The 26,807-nt window shown below is 40.0% G+C and overlaps 2 protein-coding genes across 2 annotated transcripts in view; one reads left to right on the top strand and one right to left on the bottom strand.

The window, feature by feature from the left end:
* Positions 1-2,732: 2,732 nt before the first annotated feature.
* On the bottom strand, positions 2,733-12,939 carry LOC120551655 (SUN domain-containing protein 1-like). Its single transcript, XM_039789152.1, has 7 exons — positions 12,851-12,939; positions 11,591-11,802; positions 5,079-5,261; positions 4,846-4,964; positions 4,533-4,706; positions 3,074-3,163; positions 2,733-2,873 (listed from the first exon to the last, which is right to left on the bottom strand). The coding sequence occupies exons 1-7, from the start codon at positions 12,937-12,939 to the stop codon at positions 2,733-2,735; spliced, it is 1,008 nt and encodes a 335-aa protein (XP_039645086.1).
* Positions 12,940-14,134: 1,195 nt separating this feature from the next.
* Positions 14,135-26,807, top strand: part of mrtfab (myocardin related transcription factor Ab) — a 68,755-nt gene continuing 56,082 nt past the window's right edge. Inside the window, exons 1-3 of the mRNA XM_039787736.1 lie at positions 14,135-14,346; positions 15,002-15,063; positions 22,890-23,075. Coding sequence (XP_039643670.1) covers positions 22,952-23,075 — 124 coding nt within the window. The 5' untranslated portion in view covers positions 14,135-14,346; positions 15,002-15,063; positions 22,890-22,951. The remainder of the gene's footprint in view (positions 14,347-15,001; positions 15,064-22,889; positions 23,076-26,807) is intronic.

Genomic DNA, 26,807 nt, shown 5'->3' with positions numbered 1-26,807 from the left:
CCTCAGTCTCATATTTTGAATTAGGGTATTGTCTGTCAGAGCAATCTCAATATCTTTCAATTGTTAAATTCATACTCTTATTGGGCAGCCCTGTGATAGTCTCTCAGGCATGGCAGTGCTAAACCACAATTTTTTCTTGGCAGTTGGAGAGTGTTATAGCTCCTCTTAGTTTTTTTGCCCTGCCACAGGTACCTTGATATAAGTCTGTCTCACTCCACAAATTGCTTATCTGGAATATCAACAGGCAAGGTTTTAAACGGATACAAAAGACTTGGTAATGAGTTCAATTTAGAGATTTAGGAGATGGGTCTGTCCAAATCTTTCGGCAGAAACACCCTGAGATATTTCATTGATTCTGCCTGCCATTAAAGCTTATAATCAGACTTTATGTAATCAGGAGGGTCTTATTTATATTTATTTATATATTTAAATTGAAAGAGAAAGAGGGGTCACTTAATTAAATGTTTAATACCCATTCCTTTTAATCCTAGCAGATGACTTATCATATACATTCTTGATAATACTTATAGCATCATCATGAAACATTTTCCTAAAACCTTGTATAAGTATGAACAGTTCACCGAATCATAAGCCTTTTCAGCATCCGGCCCAAAAATAACATTAATTCAACTCTGTATTCATTTTGAATCTTAGCAAATTATTTTTATTGAAAAGAAAGAAACAATTTCATTTTATCAATGTAAATAAGTAAAGGAAAAGTCTATATTGGCTTGACAACAAGCTCAGAACCCCCCAGGACAGTGAAAAATTCATGCTTGAGTAATAATTGGTGATGTAGGGGAAAAAGCCAATAGGGGCAATTGTTTTTGCAAGATGGATGAATGATGACATTTAACATGTATTATTGAAAAAAACACACACAGAGCAAAAATAATTCAATTCAATATCTTTAGTATTGTAATTCGACTTCATTTATTCCAATTGAATGATCCAATTAAATCCAAACATACGCAGTTCACCTGCATGTGTGGGAGGAAACCGGAGCACCCGGAGTAAACCCACGCAGACATGGGAGGCTGCATTCACACAGCCACCACGCCACCCTAAGAGTGAAGGTAAATCAACTGCAAAACATCTGGGAACATATCTTATAGATTTGTGTTTATGAATCCTTCCCTCAACTAGTGGAGGCAGATGGCCACCCACCTAGACTCGTGTTCTGTTCAAGGTTTCGGCCTGTTAAAAACAAGTTTTTCCTTGTGTCGGCCGGACTAAATGCAATGGCTCTTGGGGGAATTGTTGAGTCTCTATAAATTATAGAGTATGGTCTAGACCAGTGGTTCCCAAACCTTTTCACGTCAAGGACCCCTTAGTCTGGATCAGCGGAAGTACATTGCCTCTTGCCTTCCGCTCTCTGTGTGTTGGCATTCTTAAAATCCCTTCAATACGGGAAACAACAACAAACTTTGAGCTAGCAAGCTACATGCTCAAATGGCTAACTAACAGCTAGTCTATATCCTTGACGTTCCACCTCCGGGATTGCTCCGTTTTCTCTCGCACGGCTATTTTGCAGCGGCTCTGTGTGGAGTTTACCACCGCCCATGACGATTCTGATTGGTTTAAAGAAATGCCACTAAAGCAGAGCACGTTTTCCTCCCATCCCCGAATGCTGTGTGGACTAGCCAGACCCTCCTTCAGCCAGCTTTGGAGGAGGGTCTGGTAGGACACCGAACATCGATACTTTTATGGCACTGAAAAAAATCCCCAGATCCTATGAGTATCGAAAAAATAATTTATCTTTCGGTGCCAAATTTCCGTTCCAAAATCGTCTGAGCGCATATTTGACATGCTTAAATCTAATCTTTTTAGCTACAGGCACTTTATTTAGGGTTTCAGCCCTTGGTTGCATATTGTGGCGCCGTTTGTTTCCCCTCGGGTGGGCATGGTTTTTAAAGTATGACGCGATGTGCTCTGAGGATTCTTTAGGGCGTGGCTACACGCCGACCTGTCAATCAGGACAGAGGCCTAGCAATGCGTATCCATGGCACTGTGTACATTAAAATATAATTTATATTTCATGTGGTGTTTTCTTTTGCGGGGTGCAAATGTTCCACCAAAACAAGTTTCTTCACGAGACTTTTTTTGCAGAGCCACCGTCACAGCGTCCAGAACTTAGGGGCGCCCAAAACGATTGTGATTGGTTTAAAGGAATGCAAACTTCCCAGATCGTTTTTTTCTCCAATCCTAGAATGTATGTGTGATGTAGCCAGATCTTACTCCCCAGCGCTGTGGTCTAATGGCAATGTGATACTAAGGACCCCTAAACCGACACAAATTAGACCACAGACACCATTTAATAAGATTTTGTCCCAGTGTCCCCCCATCTGATAGGACTTTTGCTTTTAGATGTTCATAAAGTGTATAAAACCTATGACCAAAATAGTCATAATTGCTGTTATTGTGTTACTTATGGATGGAACTGTAGTAAAAATAAATGATTCCCCTTTTTGCTGGGGACCCCCTGGAGCCCCCTAAAGGTCCGGACCCCACTTTGAAAACCACTGGTCTAGACCTACTCTAACAGGAAAGTGTCCTGAGATATCTTCTGTTATCATTTGACACTAAAATGAAATTGGTTTGAATTGAATCGAAATTCTAGTCACTAAAATATAGTTTTTCATATTTTGTCCACCTCCATTTACAATATGTTTTAAAATGCTGATATTTTAGTTTTTACAAATTAAATTACACAAAGCTAGATTCAGGCGAATTCAGGTGTTTGCGGTTGATTTACCTTCAGCTTCAACAATCTTACCGTGAACCCTGAAGCTGTACAGGCAGGTGTAGTCTATGTTTCCCCAGTTGCTGTCAATCTGTAGCTTCACGCATCGGAAGACTCCTTTGTCTGGATTCTGGTAAGAGACAAGAGAGAGAAATGAACAAAGAGAGTCAGAGAGAGAAATGATGAAATCCACCTCTATAATACAGTTAGTTTGACTACCACAGTTTGCAGCCATTAACATGGGAAGGGAGAGCTTTCATTCTCAGAAGAATCTCTACTTATTATCCTATAGCCTACATGTTCATGAGAGCTCTGTCATATCATACTCACAGGCAGTTTAAAGGTCTGAAATGCTGCGCCGTCTTCGTCATAAACCAGTGTTCCCAAATAGGTTCCTTCCTCGTCAGTGGTCCTCATTCCCTGGAGAAGAAAAAGAGAAGAGCTGAGCCTTTTGTTGTGCACTGTGTGAATAAAACTGACAAGTATGCTGGATATATCCAGGCATGGAATGTAACTAATTACATTTACTCAAGTATAGTGTTGCAAAGGGGCGAAAATTTTCCGGTAAATTTCCGGAAACTTTCCATGGAAAGTTTAGCTGGGGAATGTTGGAAACATTCCAATTTGGAAACTTTCAAGGGGATAATGGAAATTATGGGAATTTGGATGAGATGTAGTCCTTGGGCTCAAATGCAGTACTGTCTTCAATCTGTCTTCAATCAGCTTCAATCTGCTGTAAAATGTTGGATTCTAGAAATGATCTGTGCAGTGGGTGTGGCCTCAATAACCCTGCAGTAGGCTAGTAGTAGCCCAAACCACTGACCTTTAGCTTAACATGAAGGTAGCTAGCATCCTGCCTTTGATTTACTATGATTATGGTTATGGTTATATGCGTGCTAAGCTAACCATCAGCGCTGTCTATTGTTTCCAGCCTATCAAGAACAAGTTGGCTATACAATTAACACACATAGGTTAATAGCAATGAGTTATGTATTACCACTCCCCCCCCCCCATTCAACATTCAGGACATTCAACTGAAGTTGCATTAAATCAGGTTGTTTTAACCAGGATTATGCTGCAAGATTTTTTCAACTAAATTTAAGTTCCCTGTTATAGACTAACAGTATTATAACAAGCAATATTAAAAATATTCAGTTTATTCCCATTAATTCCCGTTTATTCCTGTTAATTCCCATGGAAAGTTTTCAACTTTGAAAATTCCCGGAATTTTGCAACCCTACTCAAGTACTGTACTTAAGTACAAATTTTGAGGTACTTGTACTTTACTTCAGTCTTTTCATGCCACTTTCTACTTCTACTCCACTACATTTCAGAGAGAAATATTGTACATTTTACTCCACCACATTCATCTGTACATCATCACAGCTTTAGTTACTAGTTACTTTACAAATTAATATTTTTGCACACAAAACTCATGTAGTTTATCAAATCTGATGTTTTTATATAAATCAAACTACCCATCAATATAACGGCCTACAAGTACATCTGAAGTATTAGACGATTAAAACACAGAACTGTTTGGATCATTTCCGGTTTCTAAAATAGGAGGATTTTTCTGCATTGAGTACTTTTACTTTTAATACTTGAAGTACATTTTCCTGATGATACTTACATTATTTAACTTAAGTAACATTTTCAATGCAGGACTTTTACTTGTAACAGAGTATGTTTACAGTGTGGTATTAGTACTTTAACTTTAGTAAAGGCTCTGAATACTTCTCCCACCACTCCACATATCGAGGATAATAACAGAAACTGTGTGACTTACATAGGTTGAAAACTGCCTCGGTGCACTGGCGACGTGTCCATACGGAGACTGGCTCTTTGTGATGTGGCCGAGTGTCACGCTAGTGATGGAGACTGGGTGGGACAGGGCGATGAATAAATGCCCTTGGTCGCCTGAAAAGGACCAGCATTGTCCCGGAAGTAATGATTCATGTCCCTGAGGGGAGAAAATGTAACATTTTAGTCTCCACAGTTTATAAACTACAACTGTTTCTCCATGTTATTTCATATTAAATAACAGAAGTTTTGAAAGTGTGATTACAATACAGTGTTAAACTATCTTTACATGTTCCTACCTGGATAACTCTTCGCTGCGCTTTGGATGAATACAACCATTTGTATATTTGATCCCATATTGTTTCAAGTCCTGGAGGCCAATGTGTGTCCGAAGATAAATGATGTAAAATTCTGGCACCTGCATTCACACAAATCAAAGACACACATACAAAGTTAGAAATCGAGCTCCAAACAAATTCCACCATAAAGCGCATGTATATAAGTCCTTATGAGACAGATGAAGATGACTCACCTTGCGATTCTAATGCAAAGTTTGATGCCGGAGGAACAGACATGATTGCATGTTGTCTGAGTATCTCCACCTCCTGCTGGACCTCTTTCAGTTGCATGCTCATCGTGATCATTTGTTGCCTGAGTATTTTCACCTCCTGCTGGTCCTGTTTTAGTTGCATACTCTGTATGCCATGTGTGAGTCCTGAGGGACACAAAGCACAAAGGTTAGAAATAAAGTTTGAGGATCTGGTCAAATTTAAGACTGCACAAATAATTTAAACCAAAAAATATACTGCTGCCTGGGAACATACAACTGTTCACAGATAGAGAGGGGGGGTTATAACTTAAGCGGGGAATTCAATTTAAAACAGCAGTATGCTCGGACCAATCGCAAAAGTATGTTTTTCAATTTGCAGTGTGGTTTTGTGGAATGGTCTTGACGACATGATCAAACAGTATAAATATAATGCAACTGTAAAAGAATTGCAAAAATGTACAAAAGATATATTTTTGAAAAATACAGAAGTGACCAAGGAGAATGTCAATCAAAATGATGCTTGTTTTTTGGTTCTTTTTTTCTTAATAAGTAGGACGGAAACTGGAGTAGTATGTTCGTATTGTTTAAAAATGGTCTGTTTAGTTTATCTTATTGGATTGTGCCCTTGCCTGTGATAAAGACTGGGGGTAGGACTTGACATGCCTAGGCTTCCTATACCCTTTTTTCTAGTGTGTGTTATGTTGAAGTTTTTTTTAATCTTTTTTTTCCATTATCCTTTTATTCATTTTATTTATTTTTGAAGCGTTCAAAATAAAGCTATTACCATTTCTATTGACTAAGGGTGTAACCATACATGGATCTGGATCGATATATATCGATTCAATCCACAGCGATCCAATATAAGTGGAACTATCACTACGTATCCTCATCTTTAAGATGCGCTTTTATTTTGAAATTCACTTTACAAGAGTAGTTTTTTTTTTTTTTTTTACTTTCCTTTATTGCTTTTTAAAAGTATAGTTAAAGATGGAAAGAGAGCAATAAAAATAAAGAATGGAAGTTGAGAAATTAAGGAAGAACATTGTGAACAGCGCCTGTTGGGGGACAATATACACTACATACAAGCAATATTTTACTCTTATGCCTTTTTTTTTTTCGAGTACATTTGCCATTTAGCCCAGCCTTCAAAAAATGAGTCTTCCATAGTTTTTAATCAATATGTGAGTTTCTCCATTGTTTGAATGTCACTGATAGTGGTCAGCCATTGTATGTGTTTAGGCGCATCAGTCTGGAGCCAGTTCTTAGTGATGGTCTTTTTTGCAGCCGCAAGAAGAATCTTGACCAAATATTGGTCTCCCTTATGCACAGATCCTTCCAAATATCCAAGGTATAGAACCAAACAGGTTTGTGGTATGTTGTAATCTAATACCTCACATATCACAGTGTGTATACGAGTGTATACGATTCCAGAAAGGTTGTATTTTCATGCAGCTCCAAAACATGTGTGTATGATTTGGATCCATATAATTGCATTGTCTCCACCAGGGTTGTTGAGTATTTATGCGTTTGCTAGTAATCTTGGGTGTGATGAAAAAGCGAATTTGGTTTTTCCAAATGAATTCTCTCCATCCGTGTGACTGTGTAGTTGTCTGGTGTACTTTCCACATCTCATACCACATCTTGTCCGGGGTCTTCACTCAGTTCTTTTTCCCATTTAGCTTTGACATATAATGTTGAATAATTTTTTGCTTCCATCAAAGTAGTATACAAAGTCGACACAGCTCTGGGTATAAGATCCTTTTCTTAACCCTTTTTGTATAATAATCCCTCATTTGTAGGAACCTGAATAAATCCTGATTATTTAAGCCAACTGTATTTTTTATTTCTTGAAAGCTTCTCATTTCCCCCTTATGAATAACTGTGCATATGGCTGTTACGCCCATCCTAGTCCATTGTTCAAATCTGGTGTCAGACCTTCCTGGTGTGAATTCATTATCAAAAGCTATCCATTTTAAAAGTCCTAGTTCCCTTCCCACTTTCAGTTGTTTAATAATGGAATACCACGTTTCCAGGGTGAATTTTGTAATTATGTCTAATTCTTCCCCATCTTTAATTTGGGCAGGGATTTCTCTTTGCCCTACAAGTGGTAGAATCAGGGGCCCCGACCCAGAAATTTCGATTTCTTTCCATCGTGCTACATATTCGTTATTGCACCAATAGATAAGTGGACGTATTTGAGCTGCATGGAAGTATTCCTTTAGGTTTGGAAGTGCCAGTCCCCCCTTGTCCTTAGGTAGCTGGAGAGTGGTATAGCGTATTCTTAGTCGCTTGCCATCACATATAAATCTAGATATGGATTTATCCCATCTATGGAACTGGACCTGTGGTATACTCACTGGCAAGGATTGAAACAGATATAGTAAACGTGGCAAAATGTTCATTTTTACTGCGGTGATCCTGTCTATAAAACTCATCGGATAAGTTGACCAGTTTTGGATATCCCTCCTTATGTTGTTATCAATATGTTCATAATTATTTCGGTATAGGTTTGATAATTTTTTGGTTATGTTTATACCCAAATATTGAATTGATTTAGCTTTCCAGTTTAATTTTAGTTCCTTCAATTCTTGATTTGGAGAGTAGTAGAACATGAGAATTTGTGTTTTAGACATGTTTAGTTTGTAACCCGAATATACTCCAAACTTTTCTAAAACTTGCATAAGTTTCATAAAGGAGCTTAATGGGTCTTTTAAAATGACCATTACGTCATCTGCAAACAGGCTTATTGTATGTTCTTGGTTATTGATGTCTATTCCTTTGATTGTTTTATCCTGCCTGATCATTTGGGCTAATGGTTCTATATAAAGAGCAAATAACGTAGGGCTGAGGCAGCAGCCCTGTCTGGTTCCTCTCTCTAAAGTAAAGCTGTCCGATAGGGAGCCGTTAACTTTAATTCTAGCTGTTGGTTTGTTATAGATAGATTTGATACATTTGATTGTTTTCTCATTATAGCCAAATTATTCCAAGGTTAGATATAAGAAATCCCAATTGACCCTGTCAAATGCCTTTTCCGCATCTAGGCTGATCATTGCTGCTGGTATTCTATGTTTTTGTATCCTATGTATAATGTGTAGTATTCTTCTAATATTATCTTGCGTTTGTCGACCTGGGACAAAGCCAGTTTGGTCTTCTTCTATCAATTCTGTTACTATAGACTGGAGCCTGTTTGAGATTATAGTGGTATATAGTTTGTAATCTACATTTAGGATTGATATTGGTCTATAATTTTGGCAGTATTCTTTATCCTTTAGTGGTTTGGGGATTACTGAAATTATTGCATCCTTCCATGAGGGTGGAGTATTCTCTCCAGTCATGGTCCAATTAAAGGACCTGAGTAATAGTGGCGACAGTTCTTTTTCAAACTTTTTGTACCACTCTGATGGGAACCCGTCGCTACCGGGTGCCTTATTAGTCTTTAGTTTCCCTATTGCTTTATGGATTTCATCTATAGTTATCTTTGCTGTTATATGTTCATTTTGCACTTTACCTATAGAAGGCAGATCCAGGGAGTCTAGAAATATTTTAGTATCTCTATGATCCATTGTTGTTTGTGAGTAGAGTTCTTTGTAGTAATCTCTAAATATTTTTTCTATGTCTTTTGGTTCATATTTTGTTTGATTGGTCTTGGGATCATGCAGTTTATTGACTGCAGTTCCTGCCTGTTGTTTTCGTAATCTTCTCGCCAAAAGCTTGGCAGCTTTGGGTCCTGACTCATAGTAATTTTGTTTTAAATACATTGCTTTTATCTCCATTTCCTGTTGGAGTAATTTGTTTATTTGGTTTCTCACCTCTTTCATTTGTTGTTGTATCTTTAGGTCTGTTTTTTCTTTATGTTTTTGTTCCAATTGCTTCCACTTCCCATCATAACATGACTAGCTAGATTATCATTTTCTCTTAATACATCAGTGGACTATAATAACTTTCACCACTGCTCATTTTATAAAGGCTGCCGCAAGAAAACGTGTCTTTGTTTACGTTGTATAATGTGCTGTTGGATTGCTTTTTATTTTGCATGATTGCAGCGCGCTAGCAGCGAGCTAACGTTAGCGTGCTAACATTCGCTAGCTCTAACATCGGCAGTCAAACAAACATCAATGATCAATGAATGATGTCTTTTTAATAATCTATACGTTTTTCTTGCAGTAGCCTTTCTACAATAAGCCGTGGTAAAAGTTACTATAATCCGTTCAGGGAGTTGATAAGCAGACAGATTAGCTAGCTAGTTGATAAGTTATCTACTTCCACTTTATAAACAGATAGCCATAGCAGCTAACGTTAACGTTACTTCGCTGCTGGAGCGGTCAGTTACTTTAGCGATGTTTAACGTTGGCTACATAACGTCAGCAATATATCTTATGTAGAATCCAGAGGGAAGGGTCAGGGAGCAGAGACACAGTATTTAGATGAAGTGAGCTGGTTTGACCATGGAGCTGGGACATGCTCGCTTAGCTTCACCGCAGTTGTGTGCGTCAGAGGCCGTGGGAGAGGGTGTAAAAGAGGGGTGTGGCGATGACATCATCGATACGGATCCGTATTTACCATCCATACGAAGCCAAACGAGAGCCGTTTTCGGATTTTTTCACCCTGAGACCAGGTTTCAAAAAAGTGCGTTTTCAGGCAGTGCGTTTGCAGGATTCGTCTGGACAGTCGGCCCAAACGATGCAAAACGTGCGTTTGCACAAAAAAGCGTTTCCGTGTGGACGGCCCCTTAACCCATAAAGGGTTGATCTGTCCATACTAGGTCTATGTTGTAAGTAGCTGTTCTTCTGTTTCCTTTAAACCAACACGTCAGTTATCTGTTTCCCTTCAGGTCAAGTCATACTTAATCCTAACATTTTCTTTTTGACTCGTATTACACTTACAATATCTATTCATCTCGTTTATACTTAGACAGGTCTGAGCAAGTGATCGTCATGCGTTGTAATCCTTGTGTTGGAATTCTTGCAGCCGTCCTTTCGCCCGTCTGGCTGTCAGCTGGGATCGCTCTCTCCCGACGCATGTCCAGGCCTCCCTCCCAGTCGACTGGGTCCCACCATGGGCTGGGGTGTCTCCTGTATCGGTGGCATCCTCTACTTCATACCCTCTTCTCCGCAGATCGCTGGTCGCCTCCTCCGTGCTGCTATATGTCTTCATTCCAGTAGCCCAGTGGATGCGGATCTTACTGAGGGGTGTCTGGAAGCGAATGCCTTCCCTCTTTTAAAATCTTCTTAACATTCCCGTACGCTTTGCGTTGTTTCAGCATCCTCATAGTGTAGTCGTGGTCAAAATAAATCCTACTTTCCCTGAGTTTGATTGTTTTCTTTTCCCACGCCCTTTTCAACACCTTCTCTTTTATATCAAACTGCAGAAAGTTGAGGATAATCGACCTTGGTGGTTGTCCTGTCTTAGGCTTCGGTGTCAGGGCTCTATGGGCGCGTTGAATCTGGAGGTCTGTTTCCATTGAAAGCTCATCTTGCAACCATTTGGTCATAAAAGTCGCAACCGAGTCGCTTTTCAACTCTGCGTCTTCTGGGATGCCGTATACTCGCAGGTTGTTTCGTCTGGATCTCGATTCTAGATCATCTAATTTATCCATCATTATTTTCTGTTCTTTTATTATGTCCTGCAGAGTACTTTTTGCGTCAATGCTCCACAGCTCGACCTCCTCAGTGCGAGTCAATACGGCGTCTATCTTATCATTTTGCTCTCCTACCTTGGCGTTTATTTTTGCCAGCTTCTGGTTTATGTCCTCTTTGAATTCAGTCAGCTCGTTTTTCAATTGGGTAGCGATGTCCTCTTTGAACGTTTTCAAGTCCATTTTCAGCTCGTCTTGCATGGCTCGGATTTGTTTGCTAATGCTATCTAAGCTCGCTTGTGATGTAGCCATAGCGTTAGCTTCTGTTAGCTGGTCTTTTCCCTTTTCATCACGATTTATTTCTTTACCTTGTCCATCCGGGATTTTTTTGGTCTTTGCTTTAGTTATCCCTCCGCTCATTATCAACAGCCCTGTGTCTCTCTGCGTTTAATTATCGGGTTTTGGCGGAGTTTATTGTGTTGGCTTAAAGGAGCACCGTTCTCAAGCAGCCATACTGTTCTACCGTCACCGGAAGTCCCCCAAGAGTAATTTGTTTTTAATTTAAATGAATGGAAGAGTTTAGTAATGAAATTATCAAATGTTATTTTATTTGCTTTTTGTCAGTGAATATAAATGTAACTGATTGTGTTAAATGGGCTTATGTATCGTCTTGTATCAGTTGCAGGCCTCTGAATTGAATCAAATCAAAATCGTATCGTGGCAGACTTTGTGATATCAGTAAATATTGTATCGTTGTCTTAAGAATCAATATATCATGATATCGTGATTGTTTTATTTACACCACTACTATTAACAAGGAACCTCTTAAAAACTTGGAGCAGGGACTAAAATAAAAGCAGCGGCCCCAGGTTTTAGTGTATTAGAAATTACGTTAGCGTAAGATTTGGAGGAAACTCACCAATGGCCAGAAGGAGCAGGACGCAGAGCCAGCTGATGATCTGTACTGCAGCGGTCCGAGTGTGATTGGCCTGAGTGGGGACTCCGGTCCATGTCTCTATGGCCGGAGTCTCAATATTCAGATTTTGTGTGTCACCGGTGTTACTGGTGTTTCCGTCATGGCCTATTGACTTGTGGTGATGACCACGGTGACCTTTCCTCCTCTGAAAGATCCTAAAAGACACAACAGAAGTTAGTAAAGACTGACGTGCGATATGTCGTCGCTGTCGGGCAGAAACCTTGTATCTCCATATTTCGTCATTTTAATTTCTTTTCATATATCAATGATACAGTATTGATCACCCTTTACGTCTATCTGTGGGTTTTACAAATATTTTAACAGTGATGAGACAATTTCATCAGACTTTGTCGGTGGTAAACAGTTCAATATATTGTTTTGAAATTAGCCTTTTTGTCATTTCCTAAAATTTGAGAGCGACGATAATAATAATAAATTGAATTTATATAGCGCTTTTCATAGACTCAACGATGTGTTCAAGGTGCCCTGCCACACGTATTTCATTACTTTGTGGTAATGTCTGAAGTTCTACCATGTACTCTGTAACATTTTTTGTGGAAAAAATGCCTTGGTTACCTTGTTTCAAGCCATTCTAGCATGGTGTAATGCTTGTTATATGTTGTTTGTTAAGTTTCTATCTGTTTTGATAGTATTATCTGTATTGTCTATATTGTCCTTTTATCTCCCTTGCCCATGGACCACAGATGTAAATTAGCTGTATAGCTAACTCTGGTACAGGGCTTGGTCCCTGACAAATAAACAAACAAAATAAAAAAATAAAGTATAGAAAGCTTGCAGGAAGACTCAGCTCGAATTGTGCCAGTTCTCATTAATATTCAACGAGCTAAGCTGCTTGACTCTGATTGGCTAACAGCTAGCCAATGAGAGCCTGGCTATCAGCATCCTTTACCCAGCGCAACTGGGCGAGCTCATGAATAGTAATGAGCTCAGGCAACATCACGTCAGACTGACCAGCTTTTGTAATTGGCCTGATTTCTACGCTTATTTCAGTGGCTAGAGCTGACAGAGGAGGTAACATTCACGACATAACACAAACACATATGGACCTAACATATTGAAAAAAATACAAGTAAAAACGGTTTTGTGTGGCAGGGCACCTTTAAGATTTTTGAAGTGCTGACCTCACAGCATATGCACTATACATGACACAACCTGTGCACACAAACACAGTCCGCTACTTACCTGTGCAAGATCTCCCTGTAGGAAATGATTGGAGTCCCCTCCTCCGTGTAATAGCCAGCTTCCTCCAAACGAGGACTTCTTCTCGACATGACTGGAAAATGGTAGAAAGACCTCCAATGTTGAAATGAAATCTACGTCCTTGGTCATGGGTTTGGTTTAAATACATAGCGTTACATTTTAATATCCCTTTTTGTTGCAGCAATTAAATATTCATTCCAGGCATATACGTATTTGATTATTTGCAAAAATTGTCTTTTTTTGAATGCTGACGACAACATCGCTGAGTTTTCTGCCTTTATGCCTGCGGCGTAAAAGAATTTTAAATTTGACAGCCTGAAATGTGTTTGCCCTCTGGCCAGCTAGTCTCAGAGGTCCAATCTAAAATGCCTTCAAGACTAAAAATAAACTTCATGGTTTCAAATTGGAGAAAATGTCATGCTTTAGCTAAATGCACAATACTTTTCAGGCTCATCTTTATATTGTCAGTACGAACAATAGAAAAATGTAATTAATCCCAGCTAGGAAATACAATTGCTGGTAACTTACCTCTTATTTTTATGATGCAAGAAATGAATTAGTCAAAATCCTTGATGACGCGAGTTAAAATGTTTAGATAAATGGGTTCCTTCATCAAAGATCCTGTCTACACTTGTTAATGTTGCAAACAGTATGAAAAAGTCAACTCTGAAGATGATTCTAGAAGGGTCATTATGATTCTAAATCATAATGACTTCATAATGATTTTATGAGGTCATGGAACATTCCTGCATTCTATATGTTAATTAGGTTTGAATCACATATGACATAAATGAATATATTTTTTGATTTTTTTTGACACATTATCAATAACGTTTTAATCACTGGTATTACTTGCCCCATAGTTCCAAGTAATTTCATAAAAATGAACTGATTTGTAACTGTTAAAACTTTGTACAGGAAAGCAGACAATTAAACAATTATGGAGAGCAAAGTTTTTCAATAAAACTAAAAATGACAAAATATTTGTTGTTTATTGGCTGTTTGGTTAAAAATGTGTCACTGTTAGCATAATTGTAATCCCCTGGAATCCACTTTATTTTTGAAATATGATCAGTAACAAAGGCAGGCACAGTGAGCTTGTTTAGCCTCCTTAAGTAGACTACATGTAGTTTGACACTAGATGGAGACAGAGACTGTGCAGGGTGTGTGTGTAGCTGGATGTGCTGCATACATCTACCTATAATTTATTTTCTTCAAGTTAAAGTTAAATGCTACTTATGGGCTACTATTAGAGACATTGTTGTGTCAGACATATGCGGACATGACTCTGGTGTATACGTCCTATTACAGAGAAGTAACTTAGTAGTAAACAAGGTGTTGTGAAGGAAGTGGGTCTCTGCGTCCCACGCAGAGGAGGGTTTTCCGGTTAAAGTTTTCCTTTGTGGTTCGGAAGTGGCGGTGTGATGTCAACGCCGCTTATCCTTACAGACACAACACACAAGTGGCGACCATGAAAAGTAAGCGTAAATACGCGTAATAACTTTACATTGATAGCGTCGGGTCATTCGTTAGCTTCCCCATCAGAGAAAACCGTAACGTGACAGACAGGAACGACGCTGAACAGCTAGCGGTTTGTTGTAATGCCTGGGAGATGGAGCATGCTAACGTTTAGCTAGCTAACTTGGGATGTCTGGCTGTCTGCAGTCAACAGGGATGCCGAACAGCTTTCAAACGTAGCCAGCGCCAGTATTAAGGACGTTATTCTGTAGTTGGTAACCTTTCACGTTCATTGTGTCGTTTGTTTGCGAGTTTTACCTAGCAGCCTCACTTTAACTTGCGTTTAGACTTCAGGTTAACTCCCACCCAGACAAGCTAACAATAGCTTAGCATGTCTGTGTTTTGGACAGTGACAGCTGTAGGCTGCTGCCCCATGGCATGTGTGGAAAGGCCTCCTGCAACGTGGGCTCGTTTAGCCCATATTATCAGTATTCATTTTTTTTTTTTTTAACCTCTTTTACTCCATGAGGTGCATTTTGCACATGCCATGGTTACACTGATAGCGACACTGCTGCTCAACATTATCAGTGGGCTAGAATAAAAAAAAAATGGTTTGTCAGAATAAGATATTGTTATTCTTTGTTGAAGCTGTGCTTTTTTAATTTTCTTTAACAGAACCGTTCAAAGCTCCGTCCTGCTGAAATGGGAAAACGCCCCTCCAAGATTTAGTTCTACAGGTAAGCAACAAGCCTGGTTCCCATACAGCCTAGTTTATCACAGGCCAGGTGGGAGCCACATCCTTTACCTTGCTGCTGCTAACTGGAATGATGTGGTAATTATTGGTAGTGTTTGTGTTTTGTGCTGTGTAATTGTGATACATATCTGTAAGGCTAGTGTGGGCGTGTAGAGAGGAATGCTGGACTACTTTGTGTCTCTCTTCAATGCATTGCACCACAACAGTAAACGCTGCATGTCTGAACAGCAGCCCTCTGTTGGGAAAGTAAGAATAAAGTTAGCATCATCTCTGGAAAGCCATCTATTTGAAATGGTTGGGTGGATTAACACCTTATATCTAGGTCACTGTGGAGTCCTGGGCCCTGCTAGGCTACATTATCTGTCTATCTATTATATAAATAGACCGAGATATAAAGCCACACATACTTTCAGATGTCTTGTGAACAGGAGATATGCATCTCGAAGTGATGTGTCACACAGAGATCACATGCGGTCTTGAAGCCACTACAGACATGACCTCGCTGTCAGTGTCGAATCATGACATCTTGCACTGTTATCAAGCATACAGGATGTCCTATGCTTGTAATGCATTATTCAGTGTTAGTCAAGGTACTGGCTAATTTCTCTCCAGAAATGGTTTGCCATACTGCAGCTGTCTGACCCTCATTTTTTATTTTAGCGCCACTAAATTTCACCGTCATGTTATTTCCTTCTCTTTCTAAACCAGTTTCCTCGTTTGTTTTTCTCAGTCTGAGCGGAAAGACTTGTGACTTCCTTTGTTAGACTTGTTTTGGTTGTTAACATCTGTAACATGTGATTTCAAGATTATGCTTGGGCTGAAATGTACATGCAGAACTCATGTCTGTATGTTTTTGCCGCTCAGTTAGAGCTCTTTTTTTTTTTGAGGATATGCTCACCGCTGCTGTTATGAGAGTGCAAAGGCCAAGGCTTTGCATCAGAAAACATGTGTATCAATATTGTGATAATGAAGTGTATTTAAACAATGTAGGAGGATGTTATGTCACTTGTATAAACCAAGTAGCCTGAGCTAAACAACATGCAAATCATTTAGCTAAAAGCATGTATTGGTTGTTGTTTTAAGTTGTTTAAAGGGGATTTTTCAACCTGGACCCTATTTTCCATTTGTTTTTGTGTCTAAGAGACTGATGGGGACAAAAATCTTTGACGTTGGTCCAGTATTAATCAAGATCGCTGCAGTCGGCAGCGGCGAAACAAGCTACAATGCAAGTTATGGGGCAATTGTGCAGATTCTATTAACGTTCACAAAAGTGCTTGTTTTGCTACCGACAGTCACAGATTAATATTCTAAGTGTCTGACAACATTATGGAAATGATTTTAAGGAGGTCGACCTTTCTGTTGGAGCAAAAGATCCTTTTTTAAAACATAAAAACATCCGCGAAATTGCGTTTGCTAAAGCCACCAGACTCCATGTAAATAAACAGCAATTTTAGCATCGTAAAATACACTTCATTCAAAGTCGACAGACACAAAATATAACTATAAAAAAGCCGTTTTGGGTCATCTTTCCACTTTTCCAACAATCACAACTCTAGTTATGGTTGAAATAAACACATAGTTTACCGATTTACATCTGAAAATACGTTGGCTCTATACACGCTAAACGTATTGGGGCAGGACTTCTTAACCATTGTGCTTCTGCCTGCTCCTTCTCAAACTCATCCTCTCTTTGTTCTTTGAAAGAATCTGATTGATTTGTATATTATCGTTTTATATTTGTGTTTTATTTTATACTCTTTTAAAGTTGGCTGATTGTTCGAGATAAATAAATAAAATAAATATTTTCTTTTAAATGGGGTCTGGTGGGTTTAGCGCTAGAGACCTCAGAGCTGTTTCTGGTTAAACAAAAATGTCTTAAAGAGGTTTTTAAAAGGCCTATCTCTGTAGGGATCCTTTCCATAATGTTGTCAGACACTTATAATAATAATTTGAGCCTTTTAGCTAGAAAAAGCACTTTTAGTGGACCAAATTGACGATGCACGTTTGCCCTATAGCGTTACATTGCAGCCTGGTCTGTGGTTGCCAGTTACAGCGTTCTCGCTTAATACTGGACCAATTTCAAAGATTGTTGTTCATATCAGTCACTTGCACAAAAACATAGGAAAATAGGGTTCAAAACCCCCCCGAAATTACCCTTTAATTTCATGTTGGATCCAACACATGTATATTAATGTAGGCTACAAAGGAAAATCTACATTATTCATATTGGACTTGAGCTCAGAATGACGTGATTCCAAGGAGAAGGCCGTAACATATGTAGCTGAAAGTCTGTAACTAGTGGTCTATACTAGGCTACCAAAGGTTCTCTGTGGCTTTGTTTATGGAAGTGATTTTGTCATTTTTCCTTTCAATATTTTAGTTAGTCTCTGAACAGTGAGCCCCATTTCAACTTTCAACTTTACCATAATTGTCCCCAACAGGGGAATTTGTCTTGCAACACAAAGCGCACACAGACATGCACTTTTTGTTGTAGCTTGTTTTATGAAACCCCTCCAGCTCTGAGGGTAAGTTGTTACACAGGGTTTAAAGGTATGGAAATTGCACTGAGGTTGTTAAGAAGTAAAAAAGGGGGAAAAGTTCTGCCTTTTGTTTTTTTTTAAAGCAGAGGCCACAGCAACAGTTGTAAAAGCTCAACCATTCAAATTCTTCCCTGCTGGCTGATTTAATTCCCTAGCCTCCAGCCCTGCAGAGAGACAAACACAGACAGAGAGGAGAGAAGTGACATGCTCACTTTCCTTGGACCAGCTTTTGGACTTGTAGCCTGTAACAGTGCCCCAAGTACCATTTATCTTTCTTTTTTTTGTTTGTGGCTTTGTTGAATACTTGACTCTGATTGGCTAATAAAGACAATCTGATGTATTACATTTCCAAATACATAACAGTCTTCAATGATGAAGTAATCAAACAAACCCTTTTGTGGGAAAAAAAGCAACAAATGGAACAAAGCAGGGCCTAAGGTTTTAGAGATTAGATCCAGTGTTTCTTCTAGGATTTTTTTAGCAGTGGGGGCAGATCTGTCGGAACCCCCCCTCCAGTCCCGCCGCCAAATGTTTTACGTATTAAACGGAACTGACACTTCGCAGCAACAAAAACAAATATATTTATTCACCTCTATTCACACACAATGAGGCATATTTTCATTTCGTTTTGATTGAACTGTATTTTTGAGGAACTGTAGGTCTACAACATGAATTTTACAAGAACTTCTTCATAGGGAAACCAAAACCCAAAGTTGGCTATAGTATGAAACCATGCATAATGAAACTAATTGCATATTTGCCTCAGTGGCAAAGTTGGCAGCCTTGCTGTGTGCATTTGACTTTTCTTGGCTTTTGGAAAAATAACTCCAAGGCTCGGTTATAGGGGAATTCAGAAAGAGGTGGCCCATTAATGCTGAGTAGCATAAATGCTGTAGATGGTCCCCCTGTGGCCGGTTTAGCGCTAGAGACCTCAGAGCTGTTTCTGGTTAAACAAAAATGTCTTAAAGAGGTTTTTAAAACTTCAATTACTTTAATTTCATGTTGGATCCAACACATGTACATTAATGTAGGCTACAAAGGAAAATCTACATTATTCATATTGGACTTGAGCCCAGAATGACGTGATTCCAAGGAGAAGGCCGTAACATATGTAGCTGAAAGTCTGTAACTAGTGGTCTATACTAGGCTACCAAAGGTTCTCTGTGGCTTTGTTTATGGAAGTGATTTTGTCATTTTTCCCTTCAATATTTTCAGAATTCAGAAAGAGGTGGCCCATTAATGCTGAGTAGCATAAATGCTGTAGATGGTCCCCCTGTGGCCTGGATGGTCATTTTGACCGTTTTGAAATTTATATGTGTAATAACTTTGCAAAATAAAAAAATACAATCTTGCATACCTGACTTTTCCTAAAATAGTCTGTATTTTCATTTAAAATTGTTTTTAGGCTATATACATTACACAAAAGGCAAAGAAAATACAATCACTTTTACCTATTTTGGCCATTTTCGCGGTTTTGTTTTTAATCTTTTGCGTGGTTGAAGATGCATCTTGGTTGCTTAGTAATAATCATAGTCTCTGTCAGAGAAACGTAACTAGCGGTCTCGAGTAACAAGTGTGGGCATTAAGGTGGTAGCCTAAGTGGGCAGAAGAGAGATGGAGAAAGAGGAAGCAGACGTGTTGTAGATGCAACCGGAGCAGAGTTGGTGGTTATTCATTTTAGAACGTCAGTCCTGGAGGTAACGAGTCTCCCCTGGTTTTCTGATCACGGTCGGAAACGAAGCGATCAGGAGAGATTAACCCATTGAACATTTTAACAGCTTATTAATGTGCGCTTGTTGCCCCATGTGCGCTGATGCGCTCATCTGTTGACATTTTCGAATGCCTTCCTACAGTTGCTTAATAAAAAAGGGCTTTCCACGCAAACAAACGTAGCCTACATGTGTCATTAGTATGAGGAAAAAAATGAGATTTTAACTGTGTCGGGCTCGGACACAAATTTCTTAATGCCTGTGGGGCTCGGGCCGGGTTCGGTCACGGCTCTGTTGGACGCGGGCCGGCTCGGACAGAAAAATTCAGCCCGATCCGGACTGGGCATCACCGATGGGCCGAAGGCAAAGCCAGAGTCTGTAACGCAGTGGCGCACGGTCCGAGCAGCGCTGCGCACCGCAGCGAACACCAAAATGGAGGCAGTGCCAGTTAGGTTATGTTCAAATAACATAGCCTACTTTTAATTGTTATTTGGCTGGAATTATGTTGAATGAATTTCCCCCAATATGTTTCGGGACATGAATGTATGAAATAATCACGGTTTAGCCTACTATGCCATGATATGATATCAAGGGCGTTGTATTGAATCAACACCCACGTGCAATTTAGCTAGCAGGTGAAGGTGAAACTAAAAATGTGCAAGCTCTATAGACTAATACAGGCTTAAATGAACTGACAATATAGGCTATACGACTTACAGTTCTCAAGGATGCACACATGCCAATCTCAACCGGGGGCCTGTTTCACAAAACCAAGATAAGGGATTAAGCCGGGATTTCCCAGTTATCCTGGATGAATTAAGCCTTGATTCGGTTTCACGAATGCGGAGGCACATAAATCACCATGGAGATTTATTCTGTACCGCTAGCCTGCTCCTGATCAGGCTAACAGTCAGGATTTATTTAATCCTGTAGCCTTTTCTGATCACCCAGCAGTGGTTTTACCCTATTGTTATTTTCAGCCTGGATTAAAATACAACAGGTGCATTTAGCTGTTTATTTAAGTACTGTTATTATTTAAAGTTGTGACCATTATTTTTTTATTTATAATTATTCATGTAACAGTCATTGTTACTGTTATATTGCTGTATGAAGACTGCTGTTCATATTGTATGTAGAAGTTTGATGAATATATTATGGCAGTTGAGATAATTAGAAAAGGCTGATCAAATTTCAAATGTGTTTTAAATGAAGTCTGTTACTAAGGGCAATACATACAATGCTGTACATTTCTATAGTTGACCAATGCACCTTGAATTATTTCAGTTGATTAATCTTTTTTAAATTCTTTAACAATAAGGATCATGTTTGTTCCACTTCCATGTGCATTGTATTTGGTATTCTTAGCACACAATTTATGTTGTCCAGTAAACTGGGACTATAATTTGGGAGGATTGTACAATTTTAAGAACATATCCTAATTGTACAATCCTCCCAAATGATAGTCTTAGTTCACTGGACCAGTAACTATCTAGTGATGTGTACATTCATGGAACAACAGGGAGAGGACACCTCAATGGTTTTTGACCTTATATTTGGGGGGAAATAACATGTTCATGTTTACAGTGTGCATGGAATTTATCACTTAATTATCTTCATAGTTTCTAGATTTTAGAGTCCAATTTCTTCAGTGTCTTTATTTTCTATGTCCATATATACAGGGAGCAAGGCATATAATATGTAGAGAAGGAAACTCGGCCTCTATAAAAAATAAAAAAATGAAACGCGAGAAAAAGCGTGGCAGATAATAGCAGACCGACTGAATGATAGTCTAAAAATATACATTTATGAAATACTGCTCTTAACTGAAACCATTCAATGAGTCACTGTCATTTGCAAAAACGAACCGTTGTACAATTTGCATTAAAAGCGAGCAGTGGAAGTTAATGACTTAGGAAACTTATATTTTAGCCCATGAGAGAGAGGGAGGAACAGAGTGAAAGAGATATTTACACATCATATTCTAGCGTTGTAGAAAATTGATCTTCATTGTAAATTTCCTGAGTAACATTATCTTCTGCTTACTTTTAAGGCAAAGAGTACAACTGTTAATTTGTGAAAATGATTAGTAGCCTAATCCTTGAATGGAATGATTATGACGGTTTCAATTCAGAGCCGTGGTCAGTTAATGTATATATTTAGGCTACAATTACGCATTCAGTCGGTCCGTGATCGTCTGCTACGCTTTCGAATGCTGTTTCATTACAGCGGCCGTGTTTCTTTTCTTTTTAAACAAATAATGTGTTTCACGTTGTCATACTTCCACAATAAGCTGCTGCTCACTCTGTATAAAGTATGTACAATGCGTATTCTCCATGTTGGCATCAGTAAATCTGTGATCAACCTCGCGGTCTTTTGAGGAAAGCCGTGGACGCGCATCTATCTGAATTACTTCAGCCTGGCTCGACCTAGTCACTCCTCCTCAGCCTGGCTTGGCCTTCGTGAAACGCACCAAGCCAGGATGCACAGATTAGACCAGGTCAAGCCTCGCTTTATCAGTTATCCTGGATTTATATATTCTGCTTTTGTGAAACAGGCCCCGGGTCCTCCTCCGGACAGCCTGTCTCTTTTTTTCTTTCTCCCTTTTCTCACTCGCGTTGTGAAGCGCGTGTCCGCGCTATTCTGCGACTCTAACAATCACTGCTGATAGACGGCTTTTTTCTGATACCGTGGCGGGAGAAATCTAACCGTGGCGGACCGCCACTTGCCAATCAACATAGAGGAAACACTGAGATCCATATCATAATATTTACCAGCGATACTCCATTTTGCACTGGGAAAACAGTAAACAAACTGGTGCCACATTGCTCAAGCTAGCAGTAAAAGCTATGGCTTTTTCCTCTCGAGTTCCATCTATGGATGGACTCCTGTGAACTGGCAAAAGGCTATTAAGACCAGTGGCGGCCTAAAGGTTAAAGAAGCTTGTGACCGGGAGGTCGCCGGTTCGATCCCCAGACCCACAAAATCTGTATGGGGAAAGTGTCCACTGAGGTGCCCTTGAGCAAGGCCCTTAACCCCCAACCGCTGCAGTAGAGCTGCTCAGTGGCCAGCAGGTCAGACTGTGGTTGTACCAGGCAGCTGTGTAACTGTGTGAATGTGACAGGTCGTTGTTGCAAATGAGAAGTTAAATAAATAAATAAAATTGTTTATGTGATTCTGTGATGACCTGATGTTTGCTATTTTGCATCAGAGACAAACATTACCCAGCAAGATTATGTGCTCAATAGCTAGATCATAAGCTGCTTAGCTGTCAGATAATAAAATGGTGCGTCAGTACTGAAGTTTGTTTATGTCTGAAGTCCCCGAGCCTGTTAACTGCTACGCTGATGTTTTAAATTAGATATTGAAATGAAACTGAACCAAACCCCCAGCGTGCGGTGCATTTTATATTTCAGTTTATTTTTGACAGCGAACCAGAAAAGTATTGCTGATTGCACCTTTTATAGATTAACAATACCAGTTCATTCATTTTTGTCTTAACAGCACATGTAGCCTTTTGGTGAGGAGTCATTCAACTAATAATGTCCTATTTTTTGCTACAGGTCTCCCAGTCACCCTGGCAACACTACACCCACAGAGAAAGGAGGAGCCGATTTGCGGTAGCATGGAAGTCGCTGGGACGCCAGGCTTGGCCCCGAGCCCTCAGAGCGAGGCAGTGGCCAGTGAGCTTGAGGAGCTGTCCCTTCAGCCTGGACCCACCCCGCGCCCTCTGCAGGAGAGAAAGAATGGTGAGGCCGTAGTGCACATGCACGTTCTGTTCGCTACAATCACCGGAGCTTTAATCTTGGGCTGCACGATATGACCGAAAATCAAAATCACGATTAATTGCACATTTTACCTCGATAACAATAAATTAACGATAATTAAATTTATTTGTGATTCGTTTTTTTTTTTGTCCTCATAGTTCATTGGCAAGGTTTGTCCAGTAAATAGGCTCAAATGTTGAAGGTGACATATTTTTTTTCTTATTCAAAAGTGCTTATTTTTGTTATTTAAAAATAATTGAAGGAAACACAAAGTGGGAACTATTATGGCTATTTATTGAAAATGTATACATTTTTAATGAAAGCACAGATTGCTTGAAATGAAAATCCCTTGTGAAAAAAAGTCACATTTTAGTTTTATAAAAACGATTTGAAATTATCGTCATGGGAAAAATATTTCTAACAGCTTCAGAATTTTGACGTTGATACATTTTCGATTAATCGTCCAGCCCTACTTTAATCCCATATTTTGTCATCCTGGCTAAATTGTTTTTGCAGCGGAATATTCCAACCTCATCTGTAAAGCGCTGTGATGACCACACAAATAGAAAATGTTAATGCTACAGTTTACAAGGGATGGTATGGAGGGTCAAACTATGACTGGCCTAGTAACGTCCCAGAGTTGTACAGACTGCTGGGCAGGGCTTTACCTTCCGAAATAACACATCAACAAAATACAATATTTATTTTTACCCTTTTTTTGTTTTTAACCCATTCACTTATTTGAATGTTTACATCTCAACATACCGACTATTAACTACTATTTCTCAACCGTATGAACAGAGGGTGATTTATAGGTTGTATATTTATAATTTTTTTCCGGCTCCAGGGCAGTTTTTGTCTCAGCTGATCAGTGACATTGTAGGCCAATGCTTAAGTTAATATTTTGGTATAGCAATACTCAACCTAGAGGTGGCTTATATCCAATCCTCCAAGCTAAAAACATGTGCATGGAGGGCATGTAACAAAAGTTGAGGCTAAGTAGAAAGTGGGGAAATAGCACTTATCTGAGAGACAGAAGTACAATTTCAGATATGTGTGTGTGTGTGTGTGTGTGTGTGTGTGTGTGTGTGTGTGTGTGTGTGTGTGTGTGTGTGTGTGTGTGTGTGTGTGTGTGTGTGTGTGTGTGTGTGTGTGTGTGTGTGTGTGTGTGTGGGGGGCTTTGTGCAGTGAAGGGAGTGAAGAAGCTGCGGCTCCTAATTGGCTTGCTTCTCAGCGTTGACCTCTTGTTACAGTAGATTAGACTGCGCTGCCCGTTTGCTGTGAGGACATAAGACTCTGCAGGCCTGCAGGACTCTGTAGCTTAGAGTACTTGGCACTCTGTGCAGCAGCTTCCTTTGGTTTGAACCGTCGTGGATAAAGTTGACTTTGCTGCAATTATGTGTTTGGTTTGTTTAGCTTCATCAACCAGATAACAAGTGAATTAGAGCCTATTAATGAAAGTCACAACCACTCAAAGACTTTTATTGGACAATGTTCATATGGAAGACGGGAGCTTTTGCCAACAGGTTCAAATAAATCTGACTTAAAGGGGTGATAGAATGATTATATAGGGTATTTCACACTGTTCCTTATGGTCTCCTAATGGGGAATGTAACATTGGTTGGGCTGAAAATGGCCCAGGTGCTATTTTCTTTTTGGCCCTTATGCATCCCTGTGTTTTGGCTCTATTTGGAACGACAGCTTTTCTTCCAAATATGGTATGCTCATGAATATTTAGATGAGCTGCTCGGCGGATTGGTTGGTTGAGGAAAACCCCAATACACACATGCTGAGACACGCGCTGATTGGTTGAGCGAATCCAATACACTCAAATTCGAGACACACACACACACACGTACACACACTGCTGCCCTTCGCACAGCGCACACACACAAACACAGACACACACACACCGCTGCACAGCGCACACACACAAACACACACACACACTGACACGCTCACACACTGCTGCACAGCGCACACACACAGGCACACTGTCTGTTACATGCATGCCCAGACATGCCCAGGCGAGAGCCGCAGCGGCTAAAACAGCCGAGACAAAATTAAAAAAAGTTTCGACACTTTTATTATAACTATAGTGTTGTTCTAACGTTACTCTTGCAACATAAAAAAACCTCCACCAAAGAATTAACTCACCTTTTTAGCTGGTAAGCGTGGGGAGAGGAGAGTGAACCTCTGCAAGCCTGTCCTCTGCAGCGCTGCGTTAGAGCCACAACTCCCTCTCGTCCGATATACTCGTTCTAAACCCTTTTCTCTGGGCCAGTAGGCTGTACCGTTGTACAGTCTGGAACACTGCATTTACGACCATGGTTCATTTTCAGTATTCTTGCAAAACCTCCAAACTTTCTTCTTTTCTAAAGTACACAGCGCAGCTCATGTGTGAGATCCTGACAGACCTCCAGCTCAGCGTGTCTGTGAAGGGGGAGAGGCCGACAGGGAAGGCAGCAAACCCGGCCATCAGCCGCCGCCTGTCTCGGCAGATTGTGGAGCTTGTGAAGTCCGACACCGACTTACCAAATTTGCAATTAGCCATCAATTTTCATAAAACGGCCCATATTTGAGTTTTACATAGTTGATTTCTCCCATAAAAAAGTCTCAGACGTGAATTTTGTAATGGGATAGCAGAGATCTGCACGACCTAGATTTTGAAGACTAACTGACCTCAGATCAGTTAGTGGCCTATGTAAATTTGGGGGCGTTACAAAGATAGAAGGTTGAGCCAAATGAGGAGGATTTGGGAGGTTGACGTCAACTTCCAGCTTTGTTCAGATTCGCCCGTTTTCAGAGGCAGTTTCAAATTGTGAGATTTGCAGAGGAAAGGGGTGTCAATGGGATTTTGAGGTTCTATTTATGTCCTCCATATTCTATATATTACCCTCCAAACTAGGGATGGGCGATATAGACGATATGCAATATAAACGATACAAAATTGGCCTACGATAGAGATTTTAATTATATTGCACTATCGCGATAATTCATGTTGATGACGCAATCTACCTGTGAAGTTTAGAGCCACGAGCTGCAACGCGTCATCTTGAGTAAACATGACTAAAAGCGAAACAAGGAGCTGGTGAAAAAGACCGGTGCAACATCCATAATTTGGTCTTGGTTTGGATTTAAGCCGCTACAACGGAGCTGTGGTCGAGCCATAGCCTACCATGGAGCCTTTCACCAGCCTGACAATTCACTATATAACGGACAATTGGAATCTTGGCAGCCGGTGTTTTCAGACGTTGTACTTCCCCGCTGAACATACAGCAGTGTGTGCGTGTGTGCAGCGGCGGAGTGGGACCAAAAATATTACCGGGACGTTTACGGCCCCTGCCGTACGGGTTGAACAGAGGCTGCACCGTTTGACCAGCAGGCAGCGCGCCCGCCGGATGGTGTTGCTAACAACTTGCAATGTATAACTATTATCGGACCGGCCCACCGGGAAAAGTCCCGACGTGTGTGTGTGTGTGTGTGTGTGTGTGTGTGTGTGTGTGTGTGTGTGTGTGTGTGTGTGTGTGTGTGTGTGTGTGTGTGTGTGTGTGTGTGTGTGTGTGTGTGTGTGTGTGCAAATGCGTTACATTAGGCTGCAGGTAAGAAACTTTGTTTGAAATATGTTTTTATTTAAAGTATTTGTGCATCTTTGCCTAATACTGAAAGTATTTCCAGTACAGTGTCTGTTCCTTAACTAAACAGACACCAGTT

The sequence above is a fragment of the Perca fluviatilis genome, chromosome 21 (genome assembly GCF_010015445.1).
Source record: "Perca fluviatilis chromosome 21, GENO_Pfluv_1.0, whole genome shotgun sequence".
Taxonomy (NCBI): Eukaryota; Metazoa; Chordata; class Actinopteri; order Perciformes; family Percidae; genus Perca; species Perca fluviatilis.
The sequence above is the reverse complement of the archived record's forward strand: the minus strand, read 5'-3'. Positions and strand labels throughout refer to the sequence as shown.